This window comes from Cherax quadricarinatus, chromosome 1 (genome assembly GCF_038502225.1).
Source record: "Cherax quadricarinatus isolate ZL_2023a chromosome 1, ASM3850222v1, whole genome shotgun sequence".
Lineage (NCBI taxonomy): Eukaryota > Metazoa > Arthropoda > Malacostraca > Decapoda > Parastacidae > Cherax > Cherax quadricarinatus.
In genome coordinates this window covers 14,993,624-15,011,705 of record NC_091292.1, presented here as the reverse complement: position 1 = coordinate 15,011,705, position 18,082 = coordinate 14,993,624, and the positions used below count along the sequence as shown (strand labels likewise).

The following is an 18,082-nucleotide window of genomic DNA, read 5'->3' as shown; positions in this document are numbered from 1 at the left end:
AATAACCACTGCACACAACATGACTTACAACACTATTTAAATAATTAAGGCTAAAAAAAATGAATTCTAAGCACAATGTAATCCAACTGTAATTCCAATGATAAAAAAGAGGAATCATTTTAAACAAACAAAATGCTTTACATTCATTGTAAGTAATAATATTAAAGAAACAATATTTGAGCCTGGTACTGATAACATTCAGTAAATTCTGCCTACTTTACAAGATTAGAGATTCATTGACAATATCACAAGAGCCCTGCCATCTCTTTCATTTTCATCTTTACCTTCTTTAGGGGCAAATAAAATTTGCAGTAATGTGCAAATGAAGCAGAATGTTTATATCTGTAGAATCTTACGGTTAAACTGAATCAATGCACATGTTTGGCTAAACATTTTATGGTAGAGTGTATAAAATAAAGCTATCTGCTCAAGCTACTTCATGATATAAACTTATATTAAATAATTGGGCAGCCACTGATGATCTCTACTGTATGTATGTCCCCCCCCCCAAAAAAAAAAAAAAAAAACTTTCACCATCATTCAAACATAATCACTGTCTTTGCAGAGGTGCCCACATATGACAGTTTAGATGTCACTCCAACAGCTTACATGCTTCATACGAATATATTATTCTGTATTACAGTATGACTTATATGTAATCCAAGCATGTTATTACTTTCAACTTTGGAATGCACATATTTAGCATAGTTGATATCCATCCTTCAAATTTGTTTCCTTTGAATTCAAATTTTACCAATGTGAACAAAAAGTTTGCTAGCTGATACTAGGTCATACTGGGAAAGAGAGCCAAATGTTAGAAACTATCTACAAGAAATAAATGAATGTCTACTATATTGTGAATGCATCGTATAAGGAAATAAAACAATTATGAAGCATTACTTACAAGCATTTAACCTTGGCATTGATCTATTGGAGGCTGTGACCAACCGTCCTGTACTTCTTGATGTATCACTGTGCTTTTGATATTTATGGCCAAATTTTCCAATACCAGCAGCACTTGACGAGTGAGGCTGGAATATACTCAGGTCACGTGTAGCAAGGCTGAGATCTGTACGACTTGAACCAACTACAGCATCTGTTCTGCCCCCACCCCCTCCCACACGAACAATGGTAACCCCACCTGGAGTGTGGTTCACATTGGTGTTTCTGCAAGAGGATAAAACTTAATTTACAAAGAAAATATTATTTAAAGAGAAACCACTTCAGATCTCCACATCTGATTACATTCTAACTGAATCTATGCATTACTGGCTAGACATTCTTAGAACATTGAATAAAAATAGTAGTTATGATATAAATACATCAAGGTTATCTGTCTTAGCCAATGTATATAATTATTTTACACTAAAAATACCTGGATGTGACCCACTGCTTCTCTGATAGACTGCCAATTAGTCTACCACAATGCAAGCATCTCATCATAATTAAGTCCAAACTTTCCTTGCATACTAAAGTATAATCCTAGAATTCTTCATACTATGGAATCAATCAATTGATAGCATGCACCCTTCTATAATGTTGAAGAATCATTATTGCAGAACATGCACCAATTTTTCTCTACCTTATTTCATTGTACTCATTATTAAGTTGCTGAATGTAAACTCGGGCAGAAGTGTTGGAGCGGTCAGTGCACTTATTAACAGCAGTCAGTAGGGACTCTGACTCCACTAGAAGAGCTGGGTACTGACTACACAACACTTGCACCTCACGCAAAACTGAAAGAAAAAAAATTATAAACTAATTTGGAATTTGCAAGTTAAGAAATACTTACAGCTCAAAATAGCACGAGACAAAGCATTTTTTTTTAGTGGGGTGAAAATTCAGCTCCAGTATGTCACCAAATGCTCTACCAGTATGCTTGTGATTGCTTAACCATCAATAGCCAGCACCAGCACATCAGCAGTTGCTCACTCATTAAATGGGCCATCATTTCACCAAGACCCACATAAGGACAAATTTTTGTCACCTAATAAACCACCATCACCACCTTTCCCCAGAGCAAAATTATGATAGACATGTCAAAGAAACCTTGACTTTTCTCTGAAAAAGAATACTTGCTTACATGCTTCGTAAGAATATAATTTATATTGTATTACACATGAAATGCAATCTACTGCTGTGTTTTATTTCACTTACCAACACCTAAGCTATTGGAGTCAACCTTAGGAAGTTGCTGAGCAATGTAGTCCAAGGAACTCTTGCCTTTCTCCTTGCTAATTCTACCTACAGCAGCCATCACCTGAAAGTGATTTAGAGATTACATACAGTACTAAGAGTTAATCAAGATGACTAGTGGGATAGTACTGTCAAGTAGCAAGGAGATCACAGCAACAAGGTGCTTATAACCAAGGCACAACTCTCAATTTGAATAATTGAGACGAAAAATATACGTATGATCCTGATTTGATTAACTCTTTTGAAGCATTTATATAACAAAGAGAGAGTAAGCATAACAAATATACTTCTTAAACTAAATATACTAACCTGTAAGGCTAGGGCAAGACAATGAGGCTGCTGCTCTATAATACTCTTTAGTCTGGTAACATGTTCAGAGAATGGGTGAGGTCGCCAAGCACACAATTCCACAAATATCTGTAAGGTGGCCATAGAGGTACCGCTTATGCTTAAACACTCGACTAGCTGTGGCAGTGATGGTTCTAGAAGCTGGAAGAAAATAATTCAACTGAGGAAAAAAATTTCATCAATTACATACATTATTACAAGACTACAGTGTAGCCTTGAAATAATGCAACTGGTAGAAACACAGAGGATGACATTTCCCTGCCTACAAAATTATGGCTTGTAACTGTTACTAGCAAAGTTAAAGCAAAGTACCTATATTTCATTTTGTTAATGTCATGCGAGTACTGAAAAAAAAAAAACTATGATATACTGGCCTGCAACAATCCTTGGTTTTGCAAATATTTCTTTACTGTTATACTGTGTAAAACTAAAAATATCCTTGTTATTACTGCATCAAAAAGTACGACATTTAACTTTTACTGAAAAGTAAATGTAAGTTTAGGTATTCCAACAATATGAAAATCCATTGGCATGAAAGTTATAATGTAGAAGTAACATTTGGCTAGATAAAATAAAATTACATCTGATGCTCTACTTCTCACAAGACTGGTCATATGAATTACACAGACTTAGCATATAACAGTTAATTCACAATACGTCATAAAAACTTTGTCAACCACGAGCTGTAGGGAACAATAGTCTGGTTGATCAGACTCGCCAGGAAAATGTGGCCACAAGTCATTAATAATGAACCTTTAAAATGCAATTATATTTTAGCTTCTCAGTACATACCAAGAAAAAAAACTGACCATGTTTTTGGTTGAAAACAGCGACTTTGTGGTGTATTTTCACATGGTTTTAATGGGTGTATTCAGTTTCTTGGACTCATTTGATAGAATGGAAGATATATTACATTACAGAAATAGAGATGATTCTGATTGGTTTTAGGATGGGAAATAACTTGCAGTTATTAAGCTCAAGGTAGTAGAAATGTTCAATTTTTGCCAATTTTCAAAAGTAAATAAATCACATCACATGTCCAATACACGTTAACTGGTGGGTCTAATATGCGTTCATGAATGCAGTGATATTATTTATACAATTATTACTATATTGCATTACGTTAAATCTTGTATTTTTTAGTGTGAATAAAAATTCATTGTGTGAATAAAAAATAAAAATGGAATTCATTTGTAAAGCCTGAAAACGTAACTAATGAACAGAGGAAATGTTATTTTAGTGCCAGGAATGCCTGCATTGTTTATTCTGGACTATTTTGAAATTGGAATATTTTGAAATTTGTGTGAAATTGGCCAAATTACCAATTTCTGATCACTTTACTGGGTAGCTGAAATAGTTCACTAGACAGTTTCTTGGGCACAACTGATAAAACAGATGGCATACTAATGAAATAGCTAAGAATTTGGTTGACTGGAACAATGTAATTGGCCTACAATAAGAACATAAGAACATAAGAACGAAGGAACACTGCAGAAGGCCTACTGGCCCATGCGAGGCAGGTCCAAGTCTCCTACCGGCTTAAGCCAATGCACCCAACCTAGTCAGGTCAGGTCACATTGACTTAAGGGAGGAACACGGCAACCTACCTGTTAGCACAAGCTATCAGGTCTAACTCACACCCACCCACATCTACTCATGTATTTATCCAACCTATTTTTAAAGCTACACAACGTTCTGGCCTCTATAACGGTACTTGGGAGTTTGTTCCACTCATCCACAACTCTATTACCAAACCAGTACTTTCCTATATCCTTCCTGAATCTGAATTTTTCCAACTTAAAACCATTGCTGCGAGTCCTGTCTAGGCTAGATATTTTCAGCACACTATTTACATCCCCTTTATTTATTCCTGTCTTCCATTTATACACCTCAATCATATCCCCCCTAATTCTACGTCTTTCTAGAGAGTGCAGTTTCAGGGCCCTTAGTCTATCCTCATAGGGAAGGTTTCTGATACATGGGATCATCTTTGTCATCCTCCTTTGTACATTTTCCAGAGAATTTATATCCATTCTGTAATACGGTGACCAAAACTGTGCAGCATAATCTAAATGAGGCCTAACCAAGGATGTATAGAGTTGAAGAACAACCTGAGGACTCCTATTATTTATGCTTCTTGATATGAAGCCAAGGATTCTATTAGCTTTATTGCGAACACTTATGCACTGTTGTCTTGGTTTCAGATTACTGCTAACCAGAACTCCTAAATCTTTTTCGCAATCCGTAATATTAAGATCTACATTATTTAGTTTATATGTGGCATGGTTATTGTCCTGTCCAACATTTAGAACTTTGCATTTGTCTATATTAAACTGCATCTGCCACTTCTCCGACCACTGCATCAGTCTATTCAAATCTTCCTGGAGTGCTCGAATGTCCTCGTCAGAATGAATTCGACGGCCTATTTTGGTGTCATCGGCAAACTTGCCGATGTCGCTCTTTATGCCCTCATCTATGTCGTTTATGTAGATTGTGAACAGCAGGGGGCCCAACACTGACCCCTGTGGAACACCGCTCGTGACGCTTCCCCACTCTGATTTCTCCCCATTTATGCAAACTCTCTGCTGCCTATTTGTCAACCATGCCTCTATCCAGGAAAAAATTTCTCCTCCTATTCCATGTGCTTTAATTTTCCTCAATAGTCTCTGATGTGGGACCCTGTCAAAAGCCTTACTGAAGTCCATATACACAATATCATATTCATTACCATGATCTACCTCCTCAAATACCTTAGTGAAAAAAGTTAATAAATTCGTAAGGCAGGAACGCCCCTTTGTAAAACCATGCTGAGATTCGTTGATTAATTTATGCTTTTCAAGATGGCTACGAACTGCCTCGGCAATTATTGATTCCATAAATTTTCCCACTATGGAGGTTAGGCTTATTGGTCTATAGTTCGAAGCTAAGGACCTGTCACCTGTTTTGAAAATAGGTATCACATTTGCCATTTTCCACTTATCTGGCACCATGCCAGTTTGTAGTGATATGTTGAAAAGATTAGCCAAAGGTGTGCTAAGCTCCTCTTTACATTCCTTTAGAACCCTTGCATACAGTTCATCAGGGCCTGGGGATTTGTTAGGTTTTAATTTATCTATTTGCCTAAGGACCATGTCACTTGTGACCCTAATAGTGCACAGTTTATTATCGTCCTGTTCTACATAATTTATCATTACTGGAATATCGCTGGTATCCTCCTGTGTAAAAACTGAGAGGAAGTATGTGTTAAAAATTCTACACATTTCCTTATCACTGTCAGTGAGCTGACCCGAGGAACTTTTGAGTGGGCCTATCTTGTCCCTGATCTTACTTCTGTATACCTGAAAGAATCCTTTTGGGTTAGTCTTCGATTCTTTTGCAACTTTAACCTCATAATCTCTTTTTGCTTTTCTAATTCCCTTTTTTATTTCTCTCTTTAACTGAATATATCGATTTCTTAATTGCCCCTCTCCTCTTTTGATTTGCCTATATATGCCTCTCTTTTGACCAATCAGATATTTTAATCTATTGTTCATCCATTTAGGATCATTTTTGTTTGATCTGATTTCCCTATTTGGAACATAATTTGACTGAGCAGCTAGAACTATGCCCTGGAAAGCATCATATCGGCAACCATCACCACCTACCTGACCCTTAGTCAGGTCATTCCAGTTCAGCCCACCTAAGTAATTTTTCAGTCCTATGAAATCAGCCAAGCGAAAGTCAGGGACGGAGACTTGATTGCCATTATTAGGGGAATTCCATGATATATTAAAACTGAGTGATTTGTGATCACTCTCCCCAAGCTCATCATTAACCTCAAGATTATTAATTAGTGTTTCCCTACTGGCAAGAACCAAGTCAAGGAGGTTATTTCCCCTAGTTGGCTCTGTCACAAACTGTTTTAAAAAACAATCCTGGATCGTATCAAGAAAGTCACCCGACTCTAAATTTCCTGTCAAATTGCTCCAGTCAATCTGTCTATAGTTGAAATCTCCCATTAGCACAACATTTTCGTATGTAGATGCCTTACGAATTTCGTCCCATAGAAGTTTACTGCACTCCCTATCAAGATTTGGGGCCCTGTAAATCACACCCAAAATTAGTTTTTCTCGGCCCTCGAGAAGCTGTAACCAAACAGATTCAGTGGCTGACGCTTCTAATTTAATATCTTGTCTAACACAACAATTTAAATTGTCTCTGACATACATCGCTACTCCACCACCTTTCCTGTTGACCCTGTCAGTGTGGAATAATTTATAGCCTTGTATGTGACATTCAGAGGGCATCTCTCTATCTTTCAGATTGAGCCAGGTCTCTGTTATAGCAATAATATCTATATTTCCTGCACTTGCAATTAATCTTAGCTCATCTATCTTATTTCTAACACTCCTGCTATTAGTATAGTAAACCTTAAGGGAGCTAGTCCCTTGCTGCCCTCTGCTGTCCCCCTTTGTTTGCTGACCTGTTCTATTATCTTTATTTATAACTTCATGCTGAATGCCTTTTATACATTTACTGTTTCCAACCCTAGGGTTGCAACCTGCTTGTTTCCCACACACACCCATACCTCTATCTTCCATCAGTTTAAAATCATAGGCATTTCACCAATGGCCTTCTCAATCGAGTCTGCAAGTGCTACCACCCCTGACCCAGAGAGATGTACCCCATCCCTTGCATACATATCATGTTTGCCATAAAAGTTGTTCCAGTTGTCAATGAATGGGATTGCAAGTTCCTTGCAGTATCTGTCTAGCCAGCAATTTACACCAATTGCCCTAGACAACCATTCATTTCCTACTCCCCTTCTAGGCAAGATGCTACATATGATTGGGATCCCTCCCTTAGACTTAATGAAATCTATAGCTGACCTGTACTTATCTAGCAGCTCTTCTCTCCTACCCTTCCCAATATCATTTCCACCAGCACTGAGACAGATAATGGGCTTGTTCCCATTACCTGACATGATATTATCCAGCCTGTTGACAATGTCCCCAACACCAGCTCCAGGGAAGCACACTCTATCTCTCATCTTCTTATTCCTATTACAAAAAGCACGGTCAATATATCTTACCTGAGAGTCACCAACCACAAGAATGCGCTTACCTTCATTAGCAGGGGCACTGGCCACTGAAGTACATTCATCCTGGAGAACAGAGAAGCGATTTCCTACCTTCAGATCTTCACTCTTAACTTTCCTTATTCTGATGCGCCTCCCATTACTGTGAACAACTCGCCACTTGTAGCAGGTGCTGGGCTGCACCTCACTGCTGGTAGCCGTTGCTACCTCCCCAACTACAGCCTCCTTACAGCGAGAGACAGACTGCACCTCACTGCTAGAAGTCTCATTCCCCACAACTCCAGCCACCTCACACTCTCTCCCAGACCCATTGAGGTGGACCTTCAGCCTCCTAATCTCCTCCTGGAGAAGCAAGACCTCCTCCTTCAACTCTCCAACCTCAGTTTTTAAAACACTGCAGAAGCAAGCCATGCTTTGTAACCGTCCACGCTAATCCCCAAAGCAGCTCAGGGTCTGTGACCTCACGTGACGACTGACCACTGACGACTGAGTCTGACCACTGACGTCAAAATGAGCAAAAATTGCTGGTGTGTAAATAACGCTGACAACAAAATTTGCAATAGTGTAATTTCAGCAAATTTCCATCAAATGTCGTATTTTTATTTTATTATTTTCAGAAAGATTCTCTACCATTTCACAAGAAATTTTTTTTTTTTTTTTTAAATTCTTGGACCCTGTGGACAAGTTTCAGATCAGGGGTCTGGACCCCTGAAAGGGTTAAAAAAAAAAAAAAAACCCAGGCCTGACCTAATACCTAAATTCAAAAAGCTATTATTATGGTTTGGATATAGCTCTTAAACTTTTATTTATCCTTTTTATAGGTTAGTTAAAAATTCAGTATTTTAAAGAAAAGTATACATTAATACTGTGCAGCATAATTCAGATTTAAATAAATCATTAATGGAATGTACATAAGTGGTAGGGATATTGATATTTTTAATATAAACCGTAATCTTGTTACAGTACAGTATTTTAACCCTTTGACTGTCGCAACCCCAAATCCTGAAGTGTTTCCTGGTATCGAAAAGTTTTTGGAAAAAAAAAATTATTTTTTCTTATGAAATGATAGTGAATCTTTTCCCGATGGTAATGACACCAAAAGTATGAAATTTGATCGAAAACTTATGGAATTACGCTCCTGTAAAGTTCGTGATCTCAGCGATATATACGCATCAGCAATTTCGCCGAATTTGAGCCCTATTTTCGGCCTGTTCCATTGTTTCAGTCGACCAAACTTGTAGCTATTTCTTTAGAACTCCATTTTTTCTCTCAATTGAGTACAAGAACCCACCCATTTACCGATTTCAACTACCCAATAAAATGGTCAGAAATTGGCAATTTGACCAATTTCATGTAAATTAAAAAAGATGCCAATTTCAAAATAGGGTCCAGAATAAATAATGCAGACATTCTTGGCACTAAAATAACATACCCTCTGTTCATTAGTCATCTCCAGGCCCCTCTTATATTACTCATGCTTTATATTTTGATTTTTTATTCACACAAAAATAGAAGATTTACTGTTATGCAGACTACTACATTATTGTAAAAATGGTATAAATAATATCAGTGCACTAGTGAAAGAATATTAGACTCCCCAGTTGACATGTATTGGACATGTGGTGTGATTTGCTTAACCATGAACATTGGTAAAAATTAAACATTTCCACTATTTTGAGCTCAGTTTCAAGGTCATTTTCATCATGAAACTAATCAAAATCATCTCTATTTCTGTAATTGTTTTCAATTTTATCAAATGAGACTGACCACACAGACCCATTCTCTCACATGTGGGCCTACCAGTTTTCTCCTGCTTGATTTGAAGCCACTAGAATTTTTTTTTTTTAACCCTTTCAGCGTCCGTGCCGTAGACCTACAGCTTTACGTTAAGGGTCCAAACAGTAGATTTACGCAATGAGCTCAGCTCACTCTGATAAGCTGTGAGCAGTAAATTTGGGCCAAGATATGAGAGAATACATCTATGTGGTATGTGTGCACCACATAAAACAAACTGAGCTCAAAGTAAGAGAAATGTTAAATTTTTGCCGATGTTCAAGAGTAAACAAATGACCTCTCAAGTCTAATACATGACAGCTGGTGGGTCTAATATACATTCACAAATGTGGTGATATTATTTATACAATTATTACAGTATTGCATAACAGTAAATCTTCTATTTTTTGGTTTGAATAAAAATTAATTATGTGAATACAAAATCAAAATGAAATTCATTTGTAAAGCCTGAAAACGTAACTAATGAACAGAGGAAATGTTAGTTTAGTGCCAGGAATGCCTGCATTGTTTATTTTGGACCCTATTTTGAAATTGGAATATTTTGAACTTTGCATTAAATTGGCCAAATTACCAATTTCCAGTCACTTTATTTTGTTGTTGAAACAGTTGACTTGGCGATTTCTTGTGCTCAATCGATAGAATAGAAGTAATACTAGTGAAATAGCTAAGAATTTGGTTGACTGGAATACTGTAATTACCCTAAAATGGGAGTCAAATTTGGCAAAATTGCCGATGCGTAAATATCGCTGACACGTCAAAATTCCCAAGAGCATATTTTCGTCAATTTTCCATCAATTTTCATACTTTTTGTTTATTACCTTCGGAAAAAGATTCTCTACCATTTCATAAGAAAAAAATAACAAAAAATTATTTTTTTAAAATTCTTGGACCCTTGTGCACACTTTGAAATTTGGCCTCTGGACCCTGAAAGGGTTAAACACAGTGGCCAATTCCTACCAAGGTAGGGTAGCCCGTAAAAGAAAAACTTACATCATCATTCACTCCATCACTGTCTTGCCAGAAGGGTGCATTACAATACAGTTATAATACTGCAACATTAACATCCCTCCTTCAGAGTGCAGACACTGTACAGTGGACCCTCGCCTAACGAAAGCATCGCATAGCATTAAATCCGCCTAGCGATACATTTTAAAGCAAAAATTTTGCCTTGGCTAGCGCTAAAAAACTCGCCCAATGCGATTCGTTCCGTTCGAGACGCATCCACATGTGGTCTGAGCACGCATCACTTGTCCCGTAGGTGCCAGTGTTTACAAGCCAGCCACCGCGGTCACATCTAAACATACAATCGGAACATTTCATATTATCACAGCATTTTTAGTGATTGCACCTGCAAAATAAGTCACCATGGGCCCCAAGAAAGCTTCTAGTGCCAACCCTACAGCAAAAAGGGTGAGAATTACTATGGATATGAAGAAAGAGATCATTGCTAAGTATGAAAGTGGAGTGCTTGTCTCCGAGATGGCCAGGTTGTACACAAAACCCCAATCAACCATCGCTACTATTGTGGCCAAGAAAACGGCAATCAAGGAAGCTGTTCTTGCCAAAGGTGCAACTTTGTTTTCGAAACAGAGATCACAAGTGATAGAAGATGTTGAGAGACTGTTAATGGTGTGGATAAACGAAAAACAGATAGCAGGAGATAGCATCTCTCAAGCGATCATATGTGAAAAAGCTAGGAAGGTGCATGACGATTTAATTAGAAAAATGCCTGCAACTAGTGGTGATGTGAGTGAATTTAAGGCCAGCAAAGGTTGGTTTGAGAGATTTAAGAATCGTAGTGGCATACATAGTGTGATAAGGCATGGTGAGGCTGCCAGTTCGGACCAAAAAGCAGCTGAAAAATATGTGAAGGAATTCAAGGAGTACATAGACAGTGAAGAATTGAAACCTGAACAAGTGTTTAATTGTGACGAAACAGGCCTGTTTTTGGAAGAAAATGCCAAGCAGGACCTACATTACTCAGGAGGAAAAGGCACTCCCAGGACATAAGCCTATGAAAGACAGGCTTACTCTGTTGATGTGTGCTAATGCTAGTGATGATTGCAAAGTGAAGCCTTTATTGGTGTATCACTCTGAAACTCCCAGTGTGTTCAGGAAAAACTATGTCCTCAAGGTTAATTTGTGTGTGATGTGGAGGGCAAACAGTAAGGCATGGGTCACTAGAGACCTTTTCCATGACTGGTTACACCATGCATTTGCCCCCACTGTGAAAAATTACCTCCTGGAAAATAAATTGGACCTTAAGTGCCTCCTGGTATTAGACAATGCTCCTGGTCATCCTTCAGACATGGCAGAGTGACTTTCTGGGGACATGAGCTTCATTAAGGTCAAGTTTTTGCCTCCTAATACCACTCCTCTCCTGCAGCCCATGGACCAGCAGGTCATTGCAAACTTCAAAAAACTCTACACAAAAGCTGTTTGAAAGGTGCTTTGTAGTGACCTCAGAAACTCAATTGACTCTAAGAGAGTTTTGGAGAGGTCACTTTAGCATCCTCAATTGTGTAAACATTATAGGTAAGGCTTGGGAGGAAGTGACTAAGAGGACCTTGAACTCTGCTTGGAATAAACTGTGGCCAGAATGTGTAGACAAAAGGGATTTTGAAGGATTTGAGGCTAACCCTGAGAAGCCTATGCCAGTTGTGGAATTAATTGTGGCATTGAGGAAGTCCTTGGGGTTGGAGGTTAGTGGGGAGGATGTGGAAGAGTTGGTGGAGGAGGACAATGATTAACTAACCACTGATGAGCGGCAAGATCATCTTCAACAGCAAGAGGCCAGACCTGAGGAAACTGCTCTGGAGGAGGGGATAGAGAAATTGAGGAAGTTGCCTACTTCAAAGATTAAGGAAATGTGTGCAATGTGGCTTAAAGTGCAAACCTTTTTTGATGAAAATCACCCTCACACAGCTATTGCAAGCCGTGCTGGTGACTATTACACTGACAATGTTGTGAAACACTTTAGGAATGTCATAAAGGAACGGGAGGTACATGCCTCTATGAACAGTTATGTTGTGCGACAGAGGTCCAGCGACTCTGAAGCTGGTCTTAGTGGCATTAAAACAAGAAGGGAAGTAACCCCGGAAAAGGACTCGACACCTCAAGTCCTAATGGAAGGGGATTCCCCTTCTAAACATTAACACTATCCACACTCTCCCCTCCTCCCATCCCATCAATCATCACCAGATCTTCAATAAAGGTAAGTGCCATGTAACTGTACATGTCTTCTTCAGTTTGTGTGTATTAAAATTAATATTTCATGTGGTAAAAATTTTTTTTTCATACTTTGGGGTGTCAGGAACAGATTAATTTGATTTCCATTATTTCTTATGGGGAAAATTAATTCAGCTAACGATAATATTGCCTAACATTGAGCTCTCAGGAATGGATTAATATCGTTAAGCGAGGGTCCATTGTACGTACTTCCCATCTCCAGGACTCAAGTCTGGCCTGCCGGTTTCCCTGAATCCCTTCATAAATGTTACTTTGCACACACTTCAACAGCATGTCAAATATTAAAAATCATTTGTCTCCATTCAATATCAAATACGCTCACTCATGCTTGCTGGAAGTCCAAGCCCCTCGGACACAAAACCTCCTTTACCCCCTCCCTTCAACCCTTTCTAGGCCAACCCCTACCCAGCCTTCCCTCCACTACAGATTTATATACTCTTAAAGGAATGTAGAGGAGAGAGAGAGAGATTTTGGGAGATGTTAAGTGAATGTATAGGAACCTTTGAACCAAGTGAGAGAGTAATTGTGGTAGGGGACCTGAATGCTGAAGTAGGAGAAACTTTTAGAGAAGGTGTGGTACGTAAGTTTGGGGTGCCAGGTGTAAATGATAATGGGAGCCCTTTGATTGAACTTTGTATAGAAAGGGGTTTAGTTATAGGTAATACATATTTTAAGAAAAAGAGGATAAGTAAGTATACAAGATATGTTGTAGGGCAAAATGACAGTAGTTTGTTGGATTATAATTGGTAGATAAAAGACTGTTGAGTAGACTTCAGGATGTACATGTTTATAAAGGGGCCACAGATATATCAGATCACTTTTTAGTTGTAGCTACACAGAGTAAAAGGTAGATGGGAAACAAGGGGAATAGAAGCATCAAGGAAGAGAGAGGTAAAGGTTTATAAACTAAAAGAGGAGGCATTTTGGGTAAGATATAAACAGCTATTGGAGGACAGATGGGCTAATGAGAGCATAGGCAATAGGGTCGAAGAGGTATGGGGTAGGTTTAAAAATGTAGTGTTAGTGTTCAGCAGAAGTTTGTGGTTACAAGAAAGTGAGTGCGGGAGGGAAGAGGAGCGATTGGTGGAATGATGTAAAAAGAGTAGTAAGGGAGAAAAAGTTAGCATATGAGAAGTTTTTACAAAGTAGAAGTGATGCAAGGAGGGAAGAGTATATGGAGAAAAAGAGAGAGGTCAAGAGAGTCATGAAGCAATGTAAAAAGAGAGCAAATGAGAGAGTAGGTGAGATGTTAACAAATTTTGTTGAAAATAAGAAAAAGTTTTGGAGTGAGATTAACAAGTTAAGGAAGCCTAGAGAACAAATGGATTTGTCAGTTAAAAATAGGAGAGGAGAGTTATTAAATGGAGAGTTAGAGGTATTGCGAAGATGGAAGGAATATTTTGAGGAATTGTTAAATGTTGATGAAGATAGGAAAGCTGTGATTTCATGTATAGGGCAAGGAGGAATAACATCTTGTAGGAGTGATGAAGAGCCAGTTGAGAGTGTGGGGGAAGTTCGTGAGGCAGTAGGTAAAATGAAAGGGGGTAAAGCAGCTAGGATTGATGGGATAAAGATAGAAATGTTAAAAGCAGGTGGGGATATAGTTTTGGAGTGGTTGGTGCAATTATTTAATAAATGTATGGAAGAGGGTAAGGTACCTAGGGATTGGCAGAGAGCATGCATAGTTCCTTTGTATAAAGGCAAAGGGGACAAAAGAGTGCAAAAATTATAGGGGGATAAGTCTGTTGAGTCCTGGAAATGGGAAGTACAATGCCTGCACTTTAAAGGAGGGGTTTGGGATATTGGCAGTTTGGAGGGATATGTTGTGTATCTTTATATGTATATGCTTCTAAACTGTTGTATTCTGAGCACCTCTGCAAAAACAGTGATAATGTGTGAGTGTGGTGAAAGTGTTGAATGATGAAAATATTTTCTTTTTGGGGAGTTTCTTTCTTTTTTTTGGGGTCACCCTGCCTCGGTGGGAGACGGCCGACTTGTTGAAAAAAAAAAAAAAAAAAAAAAAAAAGTCTGTTGAGTATACCTGGTAAAGTGTATGGTAGAGTTATTATTGAAAGAATTAAGAGTAAGACAGAGAATAGGATAGCAGATGAACAAGGAGGCTTTAGGAAAGGAAGGGGGTGTGTGGACCAGGTGTTTACAGTGAAACATATAATTGAACAGTATTTACATAAGGCTAAAGAGGTTTTTGTGGCATTTATGGATTTGGAAAAGGCGTATGACAGGGTGGATAGGGGGGCAATGTGGCAGATGTTGCAAGTGTATGGTGTAGGAGGTAGGTTACTGAAAGCAGTGAAGAGTTTTTACGAGGGTAGTGAGGCTCAAGTTAGAGTATGTAGGAAAGAGGGAGATTATTTCTCGGTAAAAGTAGGCCTTAGACAAGGATGTGTGATGTCACCGTGGTTGTTTAATATATTTATAGATGGGGTTGTAAGAGAAGTAAATGCGAGGGTCTTAGCAAGAGGCGTGGAGTTAAAAGATAAAGAATCACACAAAGTGGGAGTTGTCACAGTTGCTCTTTGCTGATGACACTGTGCTCTTGGGAGATTCTGAAGAGAAGTTGCAGAGGTTGGTGGATGAATTTGGTAGGGTATGCAAAAGAAGAAAATTAAAAGTGAATACAGGAAAGAGTAAGGTTATGAGGATAACAAAAAGATTAGGTGATGAAAGATTGGATATCAGGTTGGAGGGAGAGAGTATGGAGGAGGTGAATGTATTCAGATATTTGGGAGTGGACGTGTCAGCGGATGGGTCTATGAAAGATGAGGTGAATCATAGAATTGATGAGGGGAAAAGGGTGAGCAGTGCACTTAGGAGTCTGTGGAGACAAAGAACTTTGTCCTTGGAGGCAAAGAGGAGAATGTATGAGAGTATAGTTTTACCAACGCTCTTATATGGGTGTGAAGCATGGGTGTTGAATGTTGCAGCGAGGAGGAGGCTGGAGGCAGTGGAGATGTCCTGTCTGAGGGCAATGTGTGGTGTGAATATAATGCAAAGAATTTGTAGTTTGGAAGTTAGGAGGAGGTGCAGGATTGACAAAACTGTTGTCCAGAGGGCTGAGGAAGGGTTGTTGAGGTGGTTCGGACATGTAGAGAGAATGGAGCAAAACAGGATGACTTCAAGAGTGTATCAGTCTGTAGTGGAAGGAAGGCGGGGTAGGGGTCGGCCTAGGAAAGGTTGGAGGGAGGGGGTAAAGGAGGTTTTGTGTGCGAGGGGCTTGGACTTCCAGCAGGTATGTGTGAGCGTGTTTGATAGGAGTGAATGGAGACAAATGGTTTTTAATACTTGACGTGCTGTTGGAGTGTGAGCAAAGTAACATTTATGAAGGGGTTCAGAGAAACCGGCAGGCCGGACTTGAGTCCTGGAGATGGGAAGTACAGTGCCTGCACTCTGAAGGAGGGGTGTTAATGTTGCAGTTTAAAAACTGTAGTGTAAAGCACCCTTCTGGCAAGACAGTGATTGAGTGAATGATGGTGAAAGCTTTTCTTTTTCGGGCCACCCTGCCTTGGTGGGAATCAGCCAGTGTGTTAATAAAAAAAAAAATTAAAGTCGTTCTGTTTTGTTCCATTCCACATGTCCAAACCACCTCAACAACCCCTCCTCAGCCCTCTGGATAACAGTTTTGGTAATCCCACACCTTTTCCTAATTTCCAAACTACGAATTCTCTGCATTATATTCACCCCACACATTGCCCTCAGACATGACATCTCCACTGCCTCCAGCCTCCTCTCGTTGCAACATTCCTCACCTATTCTTCACACCCATACAAGTGTTGGTACAACTATACTCTCATACATTCCCCTCTTTGCTTTCATGGACAAAGTTCTTTGTCTCCACAGACTCCTAAGTGCACCACTCGCCCTTTTCCCCTCGTCAATTCTATGATTCACCTCATCGTTCATAGACCCATCTGCTGACACGTCCACTCCTAAATATTTGAATACATTCACCTCCTCCATACTCTCTCCCTCCAATCTGATATCCAATCTTTCATCACCTAATCTTTTTGTTATCCTCATCACCTTACCATTTCCAATATTCACTTTTAATTTTCTTCTTTTACATACCCTACCAAAATCATCTACCAACCTCTGCAACTTCTCTTCAGAATCTCCCAAAAGCACAGTGTCATCAGCAAAGAGCAACTGTGACAACTCCCACTTTGTGTTTGAATCTTTATCTTTTAACTCCACACCTCTTGCCAAGACCCTCGCATTCACTTCTCTTACAACCCCATCTATAAATATATTGAACAACCACGGTGACATCACACATCCTTGTCTAAGGCCTACTTTTACTGGGAAATAATCTCCCTCTCTCCTGTATACTCTAACCTGAGCCTCACTATCCTCAAAAACTCTTCACCACTTTCAGTAACCTACCTCCTATACCATACACCTGCACCATCTGCCACATTACCCTAGAATTATCGAGTATATATACATCCGAAACACTGGCTCATATGACGGATATATACGGCCGAAACAGTCAAAGGGTTAAGGAGAAGTATAAAATGGAAATGTACTTCTTATAAATGAAAAAAAAATCAGTACAGTAGAATATCTGTACTGTACAGTATATTATGCATTTTTTAAGAAATTATAATTAAAGAACAGCCTTCAATACATTACAAATTTACAACCCACAAGTATAGCTTTAACAAAACTATTAACAGAAGTATGTTATGACAGTGCTGAGTGAAGATTAACCTTCTGTATGTTTTGTAGTGTTTACCAGTCCTCACCTTTACTCTTAAGAATCCTATTATACCTCATGAGTTTTTCAGTCTTTATTACCTAGTCTCTCAAATTTGCCTAAATTAGAGATGCTCTCAAGTGAAACACAGCTCGCTGGAAGGCTACCTGGTTCAAGCATGAAACAAAATACATTTGAAATGAGCAATTGATTTTTCAGCTTTTGCTTTCACAAGCTTCTACCACGTGACCAAGGATGAGGGTATCAAATGATTTAGATAAAGAAAAATTGGATATCAAATTGGGGAGGAGGAGTATGGAAGAAGTGAATGTTTTCAGATACTTGGGAGTTGACGTGTCGGCGGATGGATTTATGAAGGATGAGGTTAATCATAGAATTGATGAGGGAAAAAAGGCGAGTGGTGCATTGAGGTATATGTGGAGACAAAAAACGTTATCTATGGAGGCAAAGAAGGGAATGTATGAAAGTATAGTAGTACCAATACTCTTATATGGGTGTGAAGCTTGGGTTGTGAATGCAGCAGCGAGGAGGCGGTTGGAGGCAGTGGAGATGTCCTGTCTAAGGGCAATGTGTGGTGTAAATATTATGCAGAAAATTCGGAGTGTGGAAATTAGGAGAAGGTGTGGAGTTAATAAAAGTATTAGTCAGAGGGCTGAAGAGGGGTTGAGGTGGTTTGGTCATTT

At 38.9% G+C, this 18,082-nt stretch overlaps 1 protein-coding gene across 5 annotated transcripts in view; it reads right to left on the bottom strand.

The window, feature by feature from the left end:
- Positions 1–18,082, bottom strand: part of melt (ventricular zone expressed PH domain-containing protein melted) — a 196,928-nt gene that overhangs the window by 144,635 nt on the left and 34,211 nt on the right. For all 5 annotated transcript variants that reach the window (XM_070096513.1, XM_070096606.1, XM_070096479.1 and 2 more), the window contains exons 7-10: positions 2,506–2,685; positions 2,158–2,260; positions 1,583–1,736; positions 905–1,167 (exon numbers count right to left, since the gene is read on the bottom strand). In XM_070096513.1, coding sequence (XP_069952614.1) covers positions 905–1,167; positions 1,583–1,736; positions 2,158–2,260; positions 2,506–2,685 — 700 coding nt within the window. The remainder of the gene's footprint in view (positions 1–904; positions 1,168–1,582; positions 1,737–2,157; positions 2,261–2,505; positions 2,686–18,082) is intronic.